A 21933-nucleotide genomic window follows, 5' to 3' on the forward strand; every position below is an offset into this window, starting at 1 on the left:
TGACTACGTGAGCGGCGTGTCCCTATCCCCCCTTCTCACCACCCGCACTAATGCACGACTCTCATCACAGCCATGTCATGTCAGACTCGAGCTCTCTTCGCTTTTGTTTTCTGGCCCCGTCTTTCTTTTTCTTCTTCAAGGGCCACTTCACTTGTATTACGCTCCGAAGCATCTGGTTACCAGACCCTTGTGTTTGTGACGGGAGCTTTAAGTGCGAGCTTCCCTGGTTCCAGCGACTGCAGAGGTAATTACACAGAATAACAAGCCTCCTCATCAGTAATAACATCGGCTCTGCAAAAGCACCGCATTGTAGAGCGCAGCCCACCCCTCCCCCGCCTGCAGGAAATAGAAGAGAGCCGGAGAATTGGTTATATCTGGTCCCGGACAGGCTGGCCGGGTGAGCTGTGCTGCCATGATGTGACACTGGGTGACACCAGAAAGAGGGGAAAGCTACGAAACACATTGGTCTTCTCACCGCTCATGATGGTGGCCATAAGGGCTCTTCTTTTTTCCTTATTGGTCCAACCCGTGAAGCCCTGACCCATCAGGAATAAGAAGAGTCCCACAACCGGGAGCAGAGATGTCTCCGATCCAGCACGTTTTAGCTCCTCAAAGGCCTGGCATCTAAAGGGTTAGACAGAGGGAGGGGCCTAGAGTTCAACCCCTCCCCCCGCAGAACACGATTACCGGATGCGGCTTTATTTCTATTGGATCCAAGGGCCAAATGATGGCTGTCAGGTCTGCCATCTTTGCCTGTCAATTGTTATACTGACAGGCAACAGGACATGGTGATTAAAAAAATATTTTTTTCATCAGCATTAAAACAATTGTCTGGTTAGTACAAAAAAAAATAATGCCAATAAATTAGCTAAAAAAAATCTATTTTTTTTTTGCTTTTAGAAACTGCAATATTGGGGAAAAATGTAAAAAAAAGGTGAAAAAAAAACCAAACTAAAAATAATAGGTATTGCCACAGCCGTAATGATCTACGCGATAAAGTGGAAATGTTTTTTTTTTCTTATTGTCCAAACACAAAAAAAAGCCGAAATTGCTACCAAAAAGCTGAAACAAATCGTGTTCAACAAGTCATATGTGTACCCAAAAATTTGACTCTTGGAGAATAATTATGCAAAAATGGAAGAAAAAAAATGCTGATGCCTACAGGGGGTTAAGAAGGTGAGTAAATGGGACTGAGATGCAGTACCAGGCACAGCCACACTCGTGCATGGCGCTGTTAAGGAAAGGACACCTTCATTCTCCTGATCCTGGGGGGGTCCAATGACATTAATCCACCAGAGCCGCTTTTGCTTTGGAGGACATGACATAACTTTTTAAGTTCAGAGGACAGTGTAATTCTTCATTTCACCTGCGGAGGTGCTGCAGGGACATTGCAACATGTTTTGATACCTTCAGGTGGTCTTATATATGATCGGCGTCCCAGTGATTTGCATGGATGCTTCCCAAGGTCGGGTAGAAGTGGTTGTGAGCCGGCCGTGGCAGCGTGACGAGCGGTGACTCACATGTCCTGCGCTGCATTCCTGTACATTACCATATAGATTACCTCCGCCATTACAGGCTGCAATTTTCTGTTCAGTAATTCTCGGTATTGTTGTGAATCAGACTATTAGATGTTACCCAACGTTCTGCGAAAAATTACTAATTGTGGCCTCAAACAATGCACTTCAGCTTGTGCGGCTGTATACAGCCCCCTCTGCTGTGAGCGGCCGTCACCATGGAGAACGCATTCTACGGGGGGACGAGAAAATCACACCTGGGAATGAAATACCGGCAGGACCGTGTCACCCGCCGCACCGCGCCGCCAGAACTCTCATCTGCTACATCAAACGCTGCCGGAGTCATGGGGAAGCTTTTATGTGGAGCCCCCGGTGACGTCCCCCCGAATTCTGAGAAGCCGAGTCACCGACAAAAGACGCTTTCTAGGGAAATTTACATAATGTGAAAGTAACTCAAGATAGAAACAGTCGAAGTATCGGACCCCAGTATATTCAGTTCCCAGGTTCATTATCTGATATCCTCAGTGTCAGTGTCATTATCCTGTACCCCGAGTGTCATTATCCCGTACCCCAAATATCAGCGTCGTTATCCCGTACCACTTGTGTCGGCGTCATTATCCCGTACCCCGAGTGTCGGCGTCGTTATCCCGTATCCCGAGTGTCGGCGTCATTATCCTGTACTCCGAGTGTCAGCGTCGTTATCCCGTATCCCGAGTGTCGGCGTCGTTATCCCGTACCCCGAGTGTCGGCGTCGTTATCCCGCACCCCGAGTGTCAGCGTCGTTATCCCGCGCCCCGAGTGTCAGCGTCGTTATCCCGCACCCCGAGTGTCAGCGTCGTTATCCCGTACTCCGAGTGTTAGTGTCGTTATCCCGCGCCCCGAGTGTCAGCGTCGTTATCCCGCGCCCCGAGTGTCAGCGTCGTTATCCCGTACTCCGAGTGTTAGTGTCGTTATCCCGCACCCCGAGTGTCAGCGTCGTTATCCCGCACACCGAGTGTCGGCGTCGTTATCCCGTACCCCGAGTGTCGGCGTCGTTATCCCGTATCCCGAGTGTCAGCGTCATTATCCCGTACTCCGAGTGTCGGCGTCGTTATCCCGCACCCCGAGTGTCGGCGTCGTTATCCCGCACCCCGAGTGTCGGCGTCGTTATCCCGCACCCCGAGTGTCGGCGTCGTTATCCCGTACCCCGAGTGTCGGCGTCGTTATCCCGTACCCCGAGTGTCAATGTCGTTATCCCGTATCCCGAGTGTCGGCGTCATTATCCCGTATCCCGAGTGTCGGCGTCGTTATCCCGCACCCCGAGCGTCAGTGTCTTTGTGTCTCATCATTTCTAGCAGATCAGGGCCCTACCGTCTGTCCTGGTGACAATGGTCTCAGCCACTAGTTTGTGTCTGACCTGTGTACGGACCCTGGTTACGCTCTGTGGCCCCTCGGTGTACGGATCAGTGCTGGTGACCATTGTTTCTGTCCCCCTGGATGATCGGTGACTCGGGGTCCTGTATTGTCCTGACGGCGCCCCCGAGCTGCAGATGGAGCTAGCTGCACTCCTCCCTATAGATGGGGCTGATGGACACTTCTGACTGTCAGTCGCCGTGCTGTTTCTATATGTAGCGATGATGGGTTTTGTTCCACTCGCTCTGTTAATTGCTTCATCTTCTGTCTATGAGAATCAATGCGCTGGAGTTCATCTCCGCAGATTGCTTTACTTGTTGTTCTGTCTGCTGACCTGCTGTGCCCCACATTACCGGGGGATAGTTAGAAATCTGGGGCGAGAACTCATGTGGCTCCTTCATACAGGACAGAAGAAGTCGATGAGCAGCCGCTGTCACCTGAGATGCAGACAGACCCCAGAATACACAGATGTGACGAGACCTCCGAAATCAGCGACCACTCCAAGGCCAGAAGACATGCTCATCATGGCTGCGCCATTATCTGTGCAATATACTACTTTCATCTTCCTTTTTCTCCCTATCCTCTCTTCCTTTCTTTTCTTCCCATCTACTATCATACTTTCCTGATCTCTTCCTTCTTTTCTCACCCTCTCCTATTCCTCCCGTACCAGAGATTTTCTCCTTTTTTTTTACTTGCTGTTTTTCAATCCATTCTTCATTGTTTTCTCTTGGTCTTTCTTTCATCTTCCCTTTACTCCTTTCCTTTCTCCTTTTTACACTGCTTCCTTTTTTCTTTAATTTTTTAAACTTCTATTTTTTCATTCCTTCCTCTCATTTCTTTTCTCCCTTTGTTTTCCTTTCTCCTTTTTTTCCTTATTTTTTTGTCCCCTGCCCTCGTTTTTCTCTCTTCATTCCTTCTTTTCTGCCTCATTTCATTTTTTTTCTCTTTACCTTTCAATCCTCCTTCCTTCTTTCAACTGTCCTTCCTTTCTTCCCTCCTTCTTTAATTTCTTTTTTTCCTTTCCTTCTGTTCTTTCTCCTTTTTTAGCTTTCCTTTTTCCTTTCCTTTTGTTTTTCTCCCTTCCTTTTTTCTTTTTTCCATACCCGACACTTCCCCTTCACCTTCCCTTCCTTCTTTCCCTTTTCTCCACTCCCTTATACTTCTTTCTCTTCCTTCCCTTTCCCTTCCTTCTTTCCCTTCCTTTCTTCCCTTTCCCTTCTTTCCTTCCCCTTCCCTCCCTTCCTTCCTTTCCCCTCCCTTTCTTCCCTTTCCCTTCTTTCCTTCCCTTTCCCTTCTTTCCTTCCCTTTCCCTCCCTTCATTCCTTTCCCCTCCCTTCCTTCCTTTTTCCTTCCTTCTTTCCCTTCCTTTCCTTTCTTTCCATTTCCCTTCTTTCCATCCTTCCTTCCCTTTCCCATTTTCCTCCACTCTATTCCTTTCCTTTTTATTTTTTCCCCCAATTCTCACCACTTACTTTCTTTTCTCATTCTCGTGAATCTTTTTGCTCGTTCTTTCTTCCATTCCTCTTTTCCTGACTTTCCCTGCCATCTTTTACTTCTTTCTATACTGTAGCTCCGTCGTGCTCTCACTCGCTCCCATACAACTTTATAATGTGTCTTCAGAAAGACCTAAACCTCCAGCATCGGCCTCTTCTCTCAGCAGATCCGGGAACGTGATGGGAGTTTTGCTCCTTCACTTTCTTACTGTTCTCCTTTAAGACATCGAGGTTAAGCAGAGATTGACGCTCTAGAGGGGTCCGGGGTCAGAATCCCATCACCCTGGAGTGGACGTCCTTTTGGGATTGTAGGTTGTTCCATTTTCAGTAAATTTCTGAGTTATCTGCATTCGTTTTTCTCCTCCCCCGCCGCCTGTTTCTTCATCCATGGTACTACCCAAACAGTTTTGTAGCTCTTGTACCCAGCTGTCCTACCCCCTGATGAGCCAATCTGCTGGATAGCGCCACCAATGTCCGTTGGTTTTGTAAGGTATTGCATCTCAGCTTCTTTAAAGTGAGCCGGGCTGTAATACCCCACACAACCCTTACACTAGGATGGCTCTGGTTTTGGAAGAAAGCAAATCTTCCAGCGACAGCCTCTTTACGCTTAACTAGCCAGAATGGGGGGTTTTAACTATTTTTTTCTGGGGAAAACTGCGGAGAGATTTGATGAGGAATGACAAACCCATCTCGGGGATAAATGTGCCTTGTTAGCACGGTATTGCATGCCTGCGCATTATAGCATCTAACACCGCGCACATAAATATCCCCGCTACCCGGGTGATCGCTCCATCTATCTGGTTACTGACGCATTTCACAGCCAGAAACTGGTGAGTTCATTAGTGAAGAGCTTTACCGGAGACCTCATTACCATCCCAACACAATGACGAGTGTACGGTATAGAGACCCCTGACATCTGTAACTTTCACACCGCGCCCCGAATTTCGAAAATGTAATTGTCGTCTTTTATGTTCGGACACATTTATAACACAGGTTGTTTTATTATCACCCACATCCTAGGTAACCTGTTAGTATTAGCATTTTAGCCCTTAAAGGGATAGATGATAAATGTATATTTTCTGGGACTCTGCCCCCCACGGGTCCTGAAAACTGGGATTTCGGAGTGACCTGTGTATAGTGAGTAGCGTTGCGTGTACAGGATTCCTTCTCCAGTCACTTCTATGGGGGCGGTAATCTCCATGTGATTGGAGCGGCGACTGAGCTGGTGCTTTTCCACTCAATTTATACAGGGGATTCGGGACCCCCATACTTGTGATTTAGCCTACCAAGTCATTTGTTTCTTTTGTTACAGGGCACCTCATTAGGTTACTAATAATTTATTGGGCTGAAGCAGGTTTTAGTGAACAGTATGTTGTACTCAAAACTTTTTTTTTTCTTTTTTTTTTTTTCCAGGTGATTACTTTGGAATCCTGATGGAAGAGAAGGTGACCGGCTTCCCATTTAATGTAATGGAAAATCCAATGTATTGGGGAAGTACTGCCAATTACCTGGGTCTGGCCCTCATGTAAGTATTCAGCACTGCTATGCTCCGAGGTGGTTACATTATACCGTCAACTATCAGAAGGATCACCCCAATCCTCTTGTACGCCAGAAGTCTGGGGTCTCACATATACCCCGACTGGTCAAGGTGGGATTCCAGTCCAACAGAGATACTGCACCTGTAGTTCTGTAAGCCCCTTCTCCAAGTCCACCACCGGACCCCCCCAACAGTATCTGTCGCATGGACCTAGGCACATTCCCTTCAGGAGACTCTTCAGCTTTATGGAGGAGGTGGAGACAATATACATCCTGCAGGGGAAAGATGAGAGTTGTTGGATTGATAGAGATATGAAATAGATACTATATAGTTGTATGAGACACATTTTAGATACTTAAAAATATTTTTTTTTACTTAACATGTAATATATCTAATGTATGTATCAGACTCTGCATCATCGCCCAGCTGAGTTGACCATGGACAACAACAGGAATCATAGGAGACCTCTTCTGGTCGTCTTTCTGTCGTCACTGTACTTAACCATTGATTTATAAGACTAATAGTGGACCTTCCGTGGTCCTATGTTGAAGTGGGTGGAAATACCGCACCCTGTAGTCAACCAAATCATGGGAAAAAAAAGTCACAGGTGCAGGGCATGCGTTGTAAAACGAGACAGGAATAAACCACTAAACAATTAGAAATGGTCAAAGAAAATAAAATGGTGTGTGTAGTGGGTGGGGATAGAATACAACATCATAACCAATTACTCGAATTGTCAATGTACATAATGTTTTGTGAAGTGGGTGGAAATAGAACACTTTTGTAACCAATTAAAACACTAGAATGATCACAGCAGGAGATTTGTTATGAAGTGGGCGAGGATAGAACATGACAGGAGCGCTTACTGCAGAAGATCAGTTATGAAGTGGAGCGCTTACTGCAGAAGATCAGTTATGAAGTGGAGCGCTTACTGCTGAAGATCAGTTATGAAGTGGAGCGCTTACTGCAGAAGATCAGTTATGAAGTGGAGCGCTTACTGCTGAAGATCCGTTATGAAGTGGAGCGCTTACTGCTGAAGATCAGTTATGAAGTGGAGCGCTTACTGCTGAAGATCAGTTATGAAGTGGAGCTCTTACTGCAGAAGATCAGTTATGAAGTGGAGCGCTTACTGCAGAAGATCAGTTATGAAGTGGAGCGCTTACTGCAGAAGATCAGTTATGAAGTGGAGCGCTTACTGCTGAAGATCAGTTATGAAGTGGAGCGCTTACTGCTGAAGATCAGTTAGGAAGTGGAGCGCTTACTGCTGAAGATCAGTTATGAAGTGGAGCGTTTACTGCAGAAGATCAGTTATGAAGTGGAGCGCTTACTGCAGAAGATCAGTTATGAAGTGGAGCGCTTACTGCTGAAGATCAGTTATGAAGTGGAGTTCTTACTGCTGAAGATCCGTTATGAAGTGGAGCGCTTACTGCTGAAGATCAGTTATGAAGTGGAGCGCTTACTGCAGAAGATCAGTTATGAAGTGGAGCGCTTACTGCTGAAGATCAGTTATGAAGTGGAGCGCTTACTGCTGAAGATCAGTTATGAAGTGGAGCGCTTACTGCAGAAGATCAGTTATGAAGTGGAGCGCTTACTGCAGAAGATCAGTTATGAAGTGGAGCGTTTACTGCAGAAGATCAGTTCTGAAGTGGATTTCTTACTGCTGAAGATCAGTTCTGAAGTGGATTTCTTACTGCTGAAGATCAGTTATGAAGTGGAGCGCTTACTGCTGAAGATCAGTTATGAAGTGGAGCGTTTACTGCAGAAGATCAGTTCTGAAGTGGATTTCTTACTGCTGAAGATCAGTTCTGAAGTGGATTTCTTACTGCTGAAGATCAGTTATGAAGTGGAGCGCTTACTGCTGAAGATCAGTTATGAAGTGGAGCGCTTACTGCTGAAGATCAGTTATGAAGTGGAGCGCTTACTGCTGAAGATCAGTTATGAAGTGGAGCGTTTACTGCAGAAGATCAGTTCTGAAGTGGAGCGCTTACTGCAGAAGATCAGTTATGAAGTGGAGCGTTTACTGCAGAAGATCAGTTAGGAAGTGGAGCGCTTACTGCTGAAGATCAGTTAGGAAGTGGAGCGCTTACTGCTGAAGATCAGTTAGGAAGTGGAGCGCTTACTGCAGAAGATCAGTTATGAAGTGGAGCGCTTACTGCTGAAGATCAGTTATGAAGTGGAGTTCTTACTGCTGAAGATCCGTTATGAAGTGGAGCGCTTACTGCTGAAGATCAGTTATGAAGTGGAGCGCTTACTGCTGAAGATCAGTTATGAAGTGGAGCGCTTACTGCTGAAGATCAGTTATGAAGTGGAGCGCTTACTGCAGAAGATCAGTTATGAAGTGGAGCGCTTACTGCAGAAGATCAGTTATGAAGTGGAGCGCTTACTGCAGAAGATCAGTTATGAAGTGGAGCTCTTACTGCAGAAGATCAGATATGAAGTGGAGCGCTTACTGCTGAAGATCAGTTATGAAGTGGAGCGCTTACTGCAGAAGATCAGTTATGAAGTGGAGCGCTTACTGCAGAAGATCAGTTATGAAGTGGAGCGTTTACTGCAGAAGATCAGTTCTGAAGTGGATTTCTTACTGCTGAAGATCAGTTCTGAAGTGGATTTCTTACTGCTGAAGATCAGTTATGAAGTGGAGCGCTTACTGCTGAAGATCAGTTATGAAGTGGAGCGTTTACTGCAGAAGATCAGTTCTGAAGTGGATTTCTTACTGCTGAAGATCAGTTCTGAAGTGGATTTCTTACTGCTGAAGATCAGTTCTGAAGTGGATTTCTTACTGCTGAAGATCAGTTCTGAAGTGGATTTCTTACTGCTGAAGATCAGTTATGAAGTGGAGCGCTTACTGCTGAAGATCAGTTATGAAGTGGAGCGCTTACTGCAGAAGATCAGTTAGGAAGTGGGCGGGGATAGAACAAGCAGTAGCCAATCAGATCTTCATCACCAAACAAATTGGTATTAGTAAATGTGCCCCAGTTTTAAGTCTGGAAAGTTTCTTTTTTGCCCTGCAGATTATACCTAATATGTTCTAAAAATGGTGCAGATCAGTCCCTTCTGCCTCAAAGTTCTAGAACCTTCTCTATGTCACTGAATAGACTGTTAATAGCCTTGTTCCAAGTCTGCAGCACAGCTGGCGTGCAAGGATCGCTAATTGTAGAAAGTACATTGTCTAATTACTGTTCTCATTAGCCGATTATGATCTGATTTAATGTATATCACCAGCCAGTTACAGTAACACGGCCCCTGTAACATAAGGGAAATGGCAAGTGGCTCGCAGATAGGCTGTTGTGTAATGAATTAATGCCTTGTAACCACGCTCGGCCTTTGGGGAGCAAGCACAGTTAGTCAATTAGCGCAGCCATGTAAATTTGTTCTTGTTTGCATAAATAAATCAAGGGCCTGATAGAAGATGTATTAGTAAAATCAAGCCTTAGCTGACAGCCGCCCGCAAGGAAATCGGCCTAGAATGAAATCTGAAGCCGCGCCAAGCTGTAAAAACGCTACACAAGATATCCTCCGTGAACCCTTTTGCCAGAAATTTTATTTCATGAAAGTATAACAAATGTATCTCAAGGGTACGGAGGATTATGATGCCGCCCTTTCAAGATCCATTTGATGTTTTTGGTTGGATGTCAACGAAAAGAAAAAAATTACAACAGAAACTGTGAAGAATGGACCCTTCAAGTGCAGAGACAGAGGCCTTACTGCCCTGTTTTTTTGGGCACAATGTCTTGGCCCCAGGCCGACCTTGACAGTGTTATTGAATCTAGTAATTTTTCCATAATATCAAACTTATATGTCATTGATGATGTTGGTAAGGCCTCCAAAGTAAAGCTGGGTTTGTCCTAAAATGTAGCATCACGTCTAGCCCTATAGACAAGTTCTGACACCGTATCACCCCAGAATTAAGAAATTCCTTAAAGGGGTCACCACTATTTAACGCAAAATGTGGTTCTTGTGTCTGTAAAGAGTAGGGACAAAGATTCTTGTTGTTTTCTTACATTCAGCAGCAATTTCTTCTTGACCTGAAGGCCTGAGTAATTGTCAGACTGGCGTCACGCACAGTGTGGGAAAGACTAAGTGCAACACGAAGGGATGAGGGGAAGGAAGCCCAGACAGTAGGGAAAGGGGTGTGGAGACCCCTACACTGATCTAATAACACCCTGCCTACCCTACCGTCCCTATATTGGTTCCACACCAATCGCCGAGCAGGAAACCTAAGCCCTGTATATCCGTAGAGCTAGGCCCTTGATAGGGAGGTGGGGGGGGGGGTGAGCACCGGTCAGTCCCCACTATAAACTAAAGACAACAAGGGAGACAAACAAAGCAGAGAAACTTAGTTTGAGCAGACAACAGAGAGATGACACCAAACGTCCTCCAAGGGCACCACTGAGGAAGCTAGCCGACTGCTATAGCTCCAAGCCTTCACAAGGGAAAATGTGAATATCACCAGCGACTCCGTGAAGCAGCGTGAGCGTTTATAAACACCCCGAACAGGGTGTGTCAATCAGAGCAGGAGGGAGGTTGCTGCTGGGTCCAAAAGTCAGAAGGATTAAGAAGGCTTCTGCAATGCCAAACGCAGTGACCCTCTGCAGCCAGATGCAGAGCGATTGTCTGTTACATCTGACACACCCGTGACAACTGGTTGCTATTTACTCACTGCCTGACCAGCTGAATTGGATAGACTGTAACTATGGTATTTTCCTAGTTACCAAACTGTCAGGCATCAAATTATGATGTTATATGTCCCTACAATTACTAAATTTCTTAAGCGGTCTTCATATTTACCAAAAAGTGCATAAAAGAGGTTCTACCGTCAATAAATAGTCTAGGGTTCGGCCTGGCTTGGCTCCTAACAAGTCCCCCTTGACCAGGCTTCCTTCTATGGTTGTATTGTCCTACTTTCCAGATTGTCAGACATCAAAATTATGATGTTTTATTTATTTAACGGCCTTCGGCTCAATACGAGCCATAGCGATTTGATGGATGAACAATCTGTAGGAAGATCGTCCTTGAACAAGCCTCGATAGGTCCACCAGGGTCTTCTCCGCCGTTATCTTGATAGCATAAAGCCATCGGGTTGCTGGTCTTCCTCTTTTGCCTTATTTCTTCTATTCTTCCGACCATGATGTCCTTCTGCAGTGATTGCTCTCTTCGTATGATGTGTCCAAAGTAGTCAAGTCATAGTTTGGTGATCCTTGCTTGGAGTGACATGTCTGGCTTGATTTGTTCCAAATTGATTTTCGTTCTTCTTGCCATCCATGGTATCGATAACAACATCCTTCTCCAGCACCAAGACTCAAAGGCGTTGATTCTTCTTCTGTCTTGTCTCTTTATCGTCCAGCCGTGTCTTTGTCGCCAGTGAAATGTTCCTTCCTCGATGTGAAGACCTTGTCCAGTGACTTCATGGTTGATTTGCCCATAGCTATTCTCCTGTTGACTTCCGATGTCATCATTACATCTTGAGTTCTCATCGATCTGAGTAGGTTGAAGTCCTTCATTACTTCTAGTTCGTTTCCGTCCATCTCAAATGCGTCCCGGTCGTACCTGGCAGTAGTCAATATCTTTTGTCTTCTTTGTGTTGAGTAGCAGTCCCATGTTCGAGCTTTCCATAAGTCCTTAATTCCATTTACGCTTGTCGCTGCCTTATTCATCAGATTTTTCTATAAAATGAATTTTGCTGGAGAAACCCTTTTCCCTGAATTTTTGGTGTATAGCCTTCCAAAAACAGTGCCACATCAGTCTGCAGGTTGTGTGTGGTAACACAGCTGAGCCCTATTCTGTATTGTTTTCGGGACTATTGTCCTATAACCTGAACTTCATCACCCCAGTCACTCGCTTTCCGCCAGCTGTAGATGGGTTTGGACTCTCAGGTTAATAGCAGGTTCAGAATCCTGTAATTTTTGGGGAGGATTCTGAACTCGTAGACCTGTGAATCAGCCGGTTCCATTGTGCGGGAACTTCTTGTACTCATCATGTTTTGCAGGAAATATTTAGGATGCCACGGATCAATGAGTTTATGTGACCAATTCTTGGCACTTGAGCAGCATAAACGCCCAGTGGGACGATGGTGATTTGAGTAGCAAAATTATAAAACCCCTAGTTATACATATTGTAAAAAAATAAAAAAAATAAAAAAAAATTGGACAAAAATGAACCTTAAAAGGAACATTTTTTTTTCAGACTGACCCTTTACAGAGTGCAAATGCTACCCCTTAAAGTGCCAGAAATGGTGCTGAAAAGTAGCTTTTTCATGCATGCCCTGCCCCTCACATGACACTTCCTGAAAATTTTCTTGAGAAACAGGAATAGTCCTATTTCTATGGAGTCACTTGGGCGGAGCTCAATTAAAGGGGTCGTATCCAACTACCTAGATCCCATAAATTTGCTCACATTGGGGTCTTAAGTCGCATGCTCCTCCTTACCTGCATGATAGTAGTCGCAAGAAGCAATATTTGAGCATGAAAACTCATTTATCCCTTTAAGGACGATGTTTGGCACAAGAATAAACAAAGCTTGCTTCTTCCAAAAACAGCGCTCCATTGAATTGGTGAAGTGCTGCAGTACCACACACAACCTGGAGACAAGGGTGGTGCTGTTTTTAAAGGAAGCAGCCATTTTAATCTTTTTTAAGCTCCCTCATCTTTTACATTAGGACGAGCATGAAAAATGTAGCTTTTTATCTACACTGTGTTCCAAATTATTATGCAAATAATATTTTCGCAGATTTTCCCAAATTACCTATATGAATTGCAGTCATTGTAATTTTCCAGTCAAATAACTATTAGAGTACAATTGAAAGGTTTTTGTACAAACTGCCTATGATAACAGTATATTTTTTAAAAAATAAAAAACTCAAACTGCACTCAAAATGCATGTTCCAAATTATTATGCACAGCAGAGTTTTCAACCTTTTCATTTTAATAAAGAACAAAAAAATGTTCATTTCTGAAATTATAAGCATTAGCAGGTTATTACACACTGAAATCAAACAGTTTTCAACTCAAAACTTTATTCTAGGTGATGTAACATTTGCACATAGGACCCCTTGTTCGAAAGGAGCTTCTGAACTCTCGTCCATTGAATTTGTCAGGTTTTGGATGGTTTCTGCTTCAATTGTTTTGCATGAGGACAGAATACCCTCCCAGAGCTGTTGCTTAGATGTGAACTGCCTCCCGCCATTATAGACACTCCTTTTGAAGATGCTCCAGAGGTTCTCAATGGGGTTGAGGTCAGGGGAGCATGGGTGCCACACCATAAGTTTGTCCCCTTTAATGCCCATAGCAGCCAGAGATGCAGATGTGTTATGTGCAGCATGAGACGGGGCATTATCATGCATGAAAATGATCTTGCTGCGGAATACACGGTTCTTCTTCTTGAACCATGGAAGGAAGTGCTGTTTGAGAAACTCCACATACATTATGGAGTTCATCTTTACCCCTTCAGGGATCCTAAAAGGGCCGACAATCTCTCTCCCCATGATTCCAGCCCAAAACATTACTCCACCTCCTCCTTGTTGGCGCTGTAGCCGTGTTTGCATGGGGTGTCCATCAACCAGCCATCCTCCACTCCATTCATCTGGACCATCGAGCGCTGCACGGCACTCATCGGTGAACAAAACAGTTTTGAAGTCAGTCTTCATGTATTGTTTGGCCCACTGGAGCCGTTTCTGCTTGTGTGAAGTGGATAGAGGAGGTCGACAGGATGGCTTACGCACAGCTGCAAACCTCTGAAGGACCCTGCATCTTGTTGTTCGGGGGACGTTGGAGGCACAAGCAGCTTCAAAAATTTGTCTGCTGCTATGACAAGGCTTTTTTGCCGCTTCTCTTTCAACCTGACGTAATTGCCTGTAGGAAAGAGTCCTCAATTTGCCCTTATCAGCACGCACACGTGTGTACTGTGAATCAGCTACATACTTCTTGATTGCCAAGACACTTCATCCTGATCATCGCACAATGTTGATTGTAGTCATGCCTTGACCTAAACACTCCACAATTTGTTGCTTCTCAGCAGCCGACACATCCTTTTTCTTTCCCATTTTGGCAGAAAATGTAGGCTGCTGAATAATGTGAGAGAGCCTTCTTAAGTAGTCTTGCCTTTCATTGGACACACCTGCCAAACTAATTAGCACAGGTGTCTGCAATTGCTTACAGTGATATAAAGAGCCCTGACACACATCACCATCAATGAGTTTAACTGACAAACAAACAAATTCTTCCCTTATCACTCCTAAACACTTTTTGCATAATAATTTGGAACACAGTGTATAATGGGAATAAAAATAACACAAAAATATGAAATAAATAATACGGCAACCTACCGCTTTTATTGAGCTAAAAGTAGATGAAATGCTCAGGACCGTTCCATTGAAGTCAAGGACAGATACATTTATAGAGTATAGAAAAAGGTCATCCAGGCGGGTGGACATTGTACAATAAAGCCGAAATCTACCTCATTACAGCGGAAAAATAACAGGGCGATTGTCTTTTTCACTGTAGCAAGACATCAAAGCGGTATTGCTGTACAGGCGTGTGCTGGGAAAGGGTTAAACCTGCGGATCCCCATTGAATCCAGCAGCCTTTTTTTTTTCCTGTTCAGCTTTGGGTCACGGATGAAAGTTTTGGTTCTCCGAAGTACAATGAGTAATGCCCAACACGGATGGTTCCCAGAAAAGATTATCTCTCGGGGGAGTGGGGTGAGAACAAGGGAAGGAGCGGGGCGAGAACAAGGGAAGGAGCGGGCTTTCTGACATTTGATTCATAACCTCATTACTTTTTGAAGAAACGGCGGACGGCTTCATCTTTCCATAGAAAAAGGAAAGTTCTAAAAATACTCTGAATATCCGACGTGCGGTGCGATGCTTCACAGCAGCAGAACGAGCGTGCGAGAAGCCGCGTCCGTACGCGGAGCCACGGGGATGAAGCCCGGACGTAAAGCGATTACTAAAGACGCACGCCTGTTAATAACGTGCGCATTTGGGTCTGTACCAAAGTCAAAAAATAAAAACGCGCGACCCTCATTTATTTGGTTACAAAGTCCCTTTACCTGCGCCATTTTCATTCCACAGCATTTCCTGCAGCCATTTTTATATGGAAAATATCTTATAAAAACGAAAGTCTTGCGACAATATTCTAGTCGTGAAATAACGCGTCGCTATAACTTGTATCGAGGAGGGGTCAGGGTTCTGATGTCACTGCGAACCCGGTGTATCAACTGTGTCAGTGGCGCTGTGCGTGATGGACGTCGTGACACTTAGGACTCTGACTTCCCTCCAGCAATTTGGCGGCTGGAAATAAAAACAGCGCTTACCGCTCATCTACGGTGATGAATATTTCCCACAGCTGTAAATCAAGGACTCGATCTCGCTACACGGCAGTATGGACATTAATATAATCACTCTCCCCGAGGCCTCCGAAGTGAAAAATCTCTGCCCTTCACTTATTTATAGTGCCACAGAAATCCTACATTTATCTGCGGGAAGTCTGGAGGCGATGTTGTGGGATTTCTCCGCCACATCTAAATGTATCTTTGCTATAAAACTGCTCACTTTGTATAAGAATATAACTACTATAATACAGCCCCCTATGTACAAGAATATAACTACTATAATACTGCTCCTATGTACAGAATATAACTACTATAATACTGCCCCCTATGTACAAGAATATAACTACTATAATACTGCCCCCTATGTACAAGAATATAACTACTATAATACTGCTACGATGTACAAGAATATAACTACTATAATACTGCTACTATGTACAAGAATATAACTACTATAATACTGCTCCTATGTACAAGAATATAACTACTATAATACTGCCTCCTATGTACAAGAATATAACTACTATAATACTGCTCCTATGTACAAGAATATAACTACTATAATACTGCCCCCTATGTACAAGAATATAACTACTATAATACTGCCCCCTATGTACAAGAATATAACTACTATAATACTGCTCCTATGTACAAGAATATAACTACTATAATACTGCCCCCTATGTACAAGAATATAACTACTATAATACTGCCCCCTATGTACAAGAATATAACTACTATAATACTGCCTCCTATGTACAAGAATATAACTACTATAATACAGCCCCCTATGTACAAGAATATAACTACTATAATACTGCCCCCTATGTACAAGAATATAACTACTATAATACTGCTACGATGTACAAGAATATAACTACTATAATACTGCTACTATGTACAAGAATATAACTACTATAATACTGCTCCTATGTACAAGAATATAACTACTATAATACTGCCTCCTATGTACAAGAATATAACTACTATAATACTGCTCCTATGTACAAGAATATAACTACTATAATACTGCCCTCTATATACAAGAATATAACTACTATAATACTGCCCCCTATGTACAAGAATATAACTACTATAATACTGCCCCCTATGTACAAGAATATAACTACTATAATACTGCTCCTATGTACAGGAATATAACTACTATAATACAGCCCCCTATGTACAAGAATATAACTACTATAATACAGCCCCCTATGTACAAGAATATACTATAATACTGCCCCCTATGTACAAGAATATAACTACTATAATACTGCCCCCTATGTACAAGAATATAACAACTATAATACTGCCCCTATGTACAAGAATATAACTACTATAATACTGCCCCCTATGTACAAGAATATAACTACTATAATACTGCTCCTATGTACAAGAATATAACTACTATAATACTGCCCCCTATGTACAAGAATATAACTACTATAATACTGCCCCCTATGTACAAGAATATAACTACTATAATACTGCTCCTATGTACAGGAATATAACTACTATAATACTACCCCCTATGTACAAGAATATAGCTACTATAATACTGCCCCTTTGTACAAGAATATAACTACTATAATACTGCCCCCTATGTACAAGAATATAACTACTATAATACTGCCCCCTATGTACAAGAATATAACTACTATAGTACTGCCCCTATGTATAAGAATATAACTGCTATAATACTGCCCCCTATGTACAAGAATATAACTACTATAATACTGCCCCCTATGTACAAGAATATAACTACTATAATACTGCCCCCTATGTACAAGAATATAACTACTATAATACTGTCCCCTATGTGCAACAATATAACTACTATAATACTGCTCCTATGTACAAGAATATAACTACTATAATACTGCCCCCTATGTACAAGAATATAACTACTATAATACTGCTCCCTATGTACAAGAATATAACTACTATAATACTGCTCCTATGTACAGGAATATAACTACTATAATACTACCCCCTATGTACAAGAATATAGCTACTATAATACTGCCCCTATGTACAAGAATATAACTACTATAATACTGCCCCCTATGTACAAGAATATAACTACTATAATACTGTCCCCTATGTGCAAGAATATAACTACTATAATATTGCTCCTATGTACAAGAATATAACTACTATAATACTGCCCCCTATGTACAAGAATATAACTACTATAATACTGCCCCCTATGTACAAGAATATAACTACTATAATACTGCCCCCTATGTACAAGAATATAACTACTATAATACTGCCCCCTATGTATAAGAATATAACTGCTATAATACTGCTCCTATGTACTATAATACTACCCCCTATCTGCTGTGCATATTGTGTAGTAGTTGCGGGTTTATTAGAGGGAGGGATCATTGTTCGGTCTGTGAGCGGTAGCCATGTTGTGCCCTTATCTAGGAATGTTTGCTGTTGATATTGGGCGCTCTTCACCGCCCCTGTTACTTTCTTGTGTTTTCTTTTTGTTTTTCCCCAGGGACTCCAGCCCCGCTGGCCTCATCCTCACCGCTGTTGTTGCCGTGTGCTACAAAGTCGCCATCCTGTTTGAAGGGTAGGTGATGTCTAGTTTTCCCGGTTAGAGAATACACATTTCTTCTCACCTTCCATTTCGCTACTACTTACCAATGCTGATCTATGGTCCTGCTCATCCTGTTTCACCTAGTTCATGAATGCAATTCCAAAATTGCAGTTTAGACTGACACATCTATAGGCGGAGTAATAGTTAAGAAAAATTGGACCAAAACCGAAGATGAGAGCCAATCCTGATACTTTGTGCTGACTGCTGCCAGATAATCCACTTTTCCAGATTATTGAATGCTGGATTAAAGGACTTTCACTGTATATTGTGTTTAGGAGCCTCTGAAATCGTTGCTGCTGTTATAGCTCACCTTTCGCCTTTATGTCCCTGCTATTTGCCAAGCTGACGTTTTTTATGAGCGAATTAGTTTTTTTTTTCTGTCCATTTTTGCCGCTCTTTCATCCCTCCACCGGCCGCTGTGACGACGTCTTAAGTGAGAGCGGAGGGAAAATAGATTTTTCTTTTTTTTCCTAATGTGCTATTATGTTATTTCAGAAATGACAGTGCCGTCCGCTTCCCTTTAAGCCGTGCGACCACGTGAAATCTCATCCCGAGATATTCGGGGACACGTCAGAGCGTCCCCGCACCTGGTAACGCAGGAAGCGGCCGGGACATTACTGGGAAATAGGGAGCGATTGTCACTGGGGCGGAAGAAGTGTCTAAAGCTCCGCCGCTGCCTCATTAATGGAGGCCGGCGTCCACCGCAGCACACGCAGAGCTGGTAATGAGGGATAATGTCCACCGGGGACACAAGGGCCCGGACCTGGCCGACAAGGCCCCTCCGCCACCAGCATGCTGGGCAGCACAAGGACAGTCCTGCCGAAACTAACAGGCCCTTCACCCACCTCAGAGTGGGTGCTAATTAACCCTGTGCAGCCCAATGAGGAGGGACACGGGGTCCTGTGGGTTCTACATTATTAGATGGTTTTATCATGTGTGGGATGGTGGTATATATGGTTGTATCATACATGGGATGGCGGTGTATATATGGTTCTGTCATATATGGGATGACGGTATATAGATGGTTCCGTCATATATGGGATGGCGGTATATAAATGGTTCCGTCATATATGGGATGGCGCTATATATGGTTCTGTCATATATGGGATGGCGGTATATATATGATTCCGTTATATATGGGATGGCGGTATATATGGTTCTGTCATATATCCGTTATATATGGGATGGTGGTATATATATGGTTCCGTTATATATGGGATGGCGGTATATATATGGTTCCGTTATATATGGGATGGCGGTATATATGGTTCTGTCATATATGGGATGGCGGTACATATATGGTTCCGTTATATATGGGATGGCGGTATATATGGTTCTGTCATATATGGGATGGCGGTACATATATGGTTCCGTTATATATGGGATGGCGGTACATATATGGTTCCGTTATATATGGGATGGCGGTACATATATGGTTCCGTTATATATGGGATGGCGGTATATATATGGTTCCGTTATATATGGGATGGCGGTATATATGGTTCTGTCATATATGGGATGGCGGTACATATATGGTTCCGTTATATATGGGATGGCGGTATATATGGTTCTGTCATATATGGGATGGTGGTACATATATGGTTCCGTTATATATGGGATGGCGGTACATATATGGTTCCGTTATATATGGGATGGCGGTACATATATGGTTCCGTTATATATGGGATGGCGGTATATATGGTTCTGTCATATATGGGATGGCGGTATATATGGTTCTGTCATATATGGGATGGCGGTACATATATGGTTCCGTTATATATGGGATGGCGGTATATATGGTTCTGTCATATATGGGATGGCGGTACATATATGGTTCCGTTATATATGGGATGGCGGTATATATGGTTCTGTCATATATGGGATGGCGGTATATATATGGTTCCGTTATATATGGGATGGCGGTATATATGGTTCTGTCATATATGGGATGGCGGTACATATATGGTTCCGTTATATATGGGATGGCGGTATATATGGTTCTGTCATATATGGGATGGCGGTACATATATGGTTCCGTTATATATGGGATGGCGGTACATATATGGTTCCGTTATATATGGGATGGCGGTACATATATGGTTCCGTTATATATGGGATGGCGGTATATATGGTTCTGTCATCTATGGGCCGGTCATTTATGAGTCATATATGTATTGCTGTCCACAAAGGTCGTTTTTGGTTCCGTCATTTATGGTTCGGTCAGTTCTGTGAATTCTGACGTTGTCTCTTCGCTTCTCCTTCTGTTACAGGCCGTTTACTGAGAAGATTTACAGGAACAAAGCGAAGACCAAGAAATACCGCTAATGGCGTCCGATTCTATACTGTCATCCAGCACATGGACCTATGAGCCGGACAGCGGCTAACTGATAGATGATATACCGCCAGGTACCCGGATAAGACGGAGCCATTCAACAGTATTAAATATTAAAAGTCTCACAGGAGCAGTAACCGCACCTAGCCCCTCACACCCCGCCGAGGCGGCCGGCCCCTCACACCCCGCCGAGGCGGCCGGCCCCTCACACCCCGCCGAGGCGGCCGGCCCCTCACACCCCGCCGAGGCGCCCGACCCCTCACCCCCTGCCGAGGCGGCCGGCCCCACACCCCGCCGAAGCGCCCGACCCCTCACCCCCTGCCGAGGCGGCCGGCCCCACACCCCCGGCCCCTCACCCTGCGTTCCCATACAACATGGCCGCCGGCTGGTCTTTATCACGTTTATTATGCTGCGTGAACATGAATCTGTTTTTGACTGTTCTGGGACCATTGATAGGACATTGTGTCTCATTTTATGCATTTCACAAAGATAGAGAGGTCAGAAAAAATAAAGTTTTAAAAATGAAAACTATTCATCTTGTCACTGACTAGAGAAATCGTATTCCGTCTGCTGATTATCTAATTTCACGTTCAGACTTTCCAGGCTAATTAGAGTAATGTTCCCCGAGCAGCAGCACATTGTGTCAGGTAATTATAGGAAGCGGGAAGAAAAATAATACAACGTGTAATTGTCCTGTGTGATTACTGCCCCAGCGAGAGGCACAGCGCCTGCGGACCTCAGCCATACCGCCACCCCCCACATATACCGCCGCCACCCATAGCAGTATTATAGTAGTTATATTCTTGTACATAGGGAGCAGTATTATAGTAGTTATATTCTTGTACATAGGAGGCAGTATTATAGTAGTTATATTCTTGTACATAGGGGGCAGTATTATAGTAGTTATATTCTTGTACATATGGGGTAGTATTATAGTAGTTATATTCTTGTACATAGGGGCAGTATTATAGTAGTTATATTCTTGTACATAGTGGGCAGTATTATAGTAGTTATATTCTTGTACATAGGGGCATTATTATAGTAGTTATATTCTTGTACATAGGAGCAGTATTATAGTAGTTATATTCTTGTACATAGAGGGCAGTATTATAGTAGTTATATTCTTGTACATAGGGGCATTATTATAGTAGTTATATTCTTGTACATAGGAGCAGTATTATAGTAGTTATATTCTTGTACATAGAGGGCAGTATTATAGTAGTTATATTCTTGTACATAGGGGCAGTATTATAGTAGTTATATTCTTGTACATAGGAGCAGTATTATAGTAGTTATATTCTTGTACATAGGGGCATTATTATAGTAGTTATATTCTTGTACATAGGGGCAGTATTATAGTAGTTATATTCTTGTACATAGGAGCAGTATTATAGTAGTTATATTCTTGTACATAGGGGGCAGTGTTATAGTAGTTATATTCTTGTACATAAGGAGCAGTATTATAGTAGTTATATTCGTGTACATAGGGGGCAGTATTATAGTCGTTATATTCTTGTACATAGGGGCAGTATTGCAGTAGTTATATTCTTGTACATAGGAGGCAGTATTATAGTAGTTATATTCTTGCACATAGGGGGCAGTATTGCAGTAGTTATATTCTTGTACATAGGAGCAGTATTATAGTAGATATATTCTTGTACATAGGGGCAGTATTGCAGTAGTTATATTCTTGTACATAGGGGCAGTATTGTAGTAGTTATATT

General features: G+C 43.4%; 1 protein-coding gene across 2 annotated transcripts in view; it reads left to right on the top strand.

Annotated features, from left to right (window-relative positions):
- The window catches only part of PEMT (phosphatidylethanolamine N-methyltransferase), a 99630-nt gene extending 78926 nt beyond the window's left edge, over positions 1–20704 (top strand). For both annotated transcript variants that reach the window (XM_073648495.1, XM_073648494.1), the window contains exons 5-7: positions 5813–5924; positions 17776–17850; positions 20148–20704. In XM_073648495.1, the coding sequence (XP_073504596.1) occupies positions 5813–5924; positions 17776–17850; positions 20148–20202 (242 nt within the window). In that variant the 3' untranslated portion in view covers positions 20203–20704. The remainder of the gene's footprint in view (positions 1–5812; positions 5925–17775; positions 17851–20147) is intronic.
- The last annotated feature ends 1229 nt before the right edge of the window (positions 20705–21933 follow it).

This window comes from Phyllobates terribilis, unplaced genomic scaffold (genome assembly GCF_046119375.1).
Source record: "Phyllobates terribilis strain yellow unplaced genomic scaffold, ASM4611937v1 Scaffold_9__5_contigs__length_417890890, whole genome shotgun sequence".
Taxonomy (NCBI): Eukaryota; Metazoa; Chordata; class Amphibia; order Anura; family Dendrobatidae; genus Phyllobates; species Phyllobates terribilis.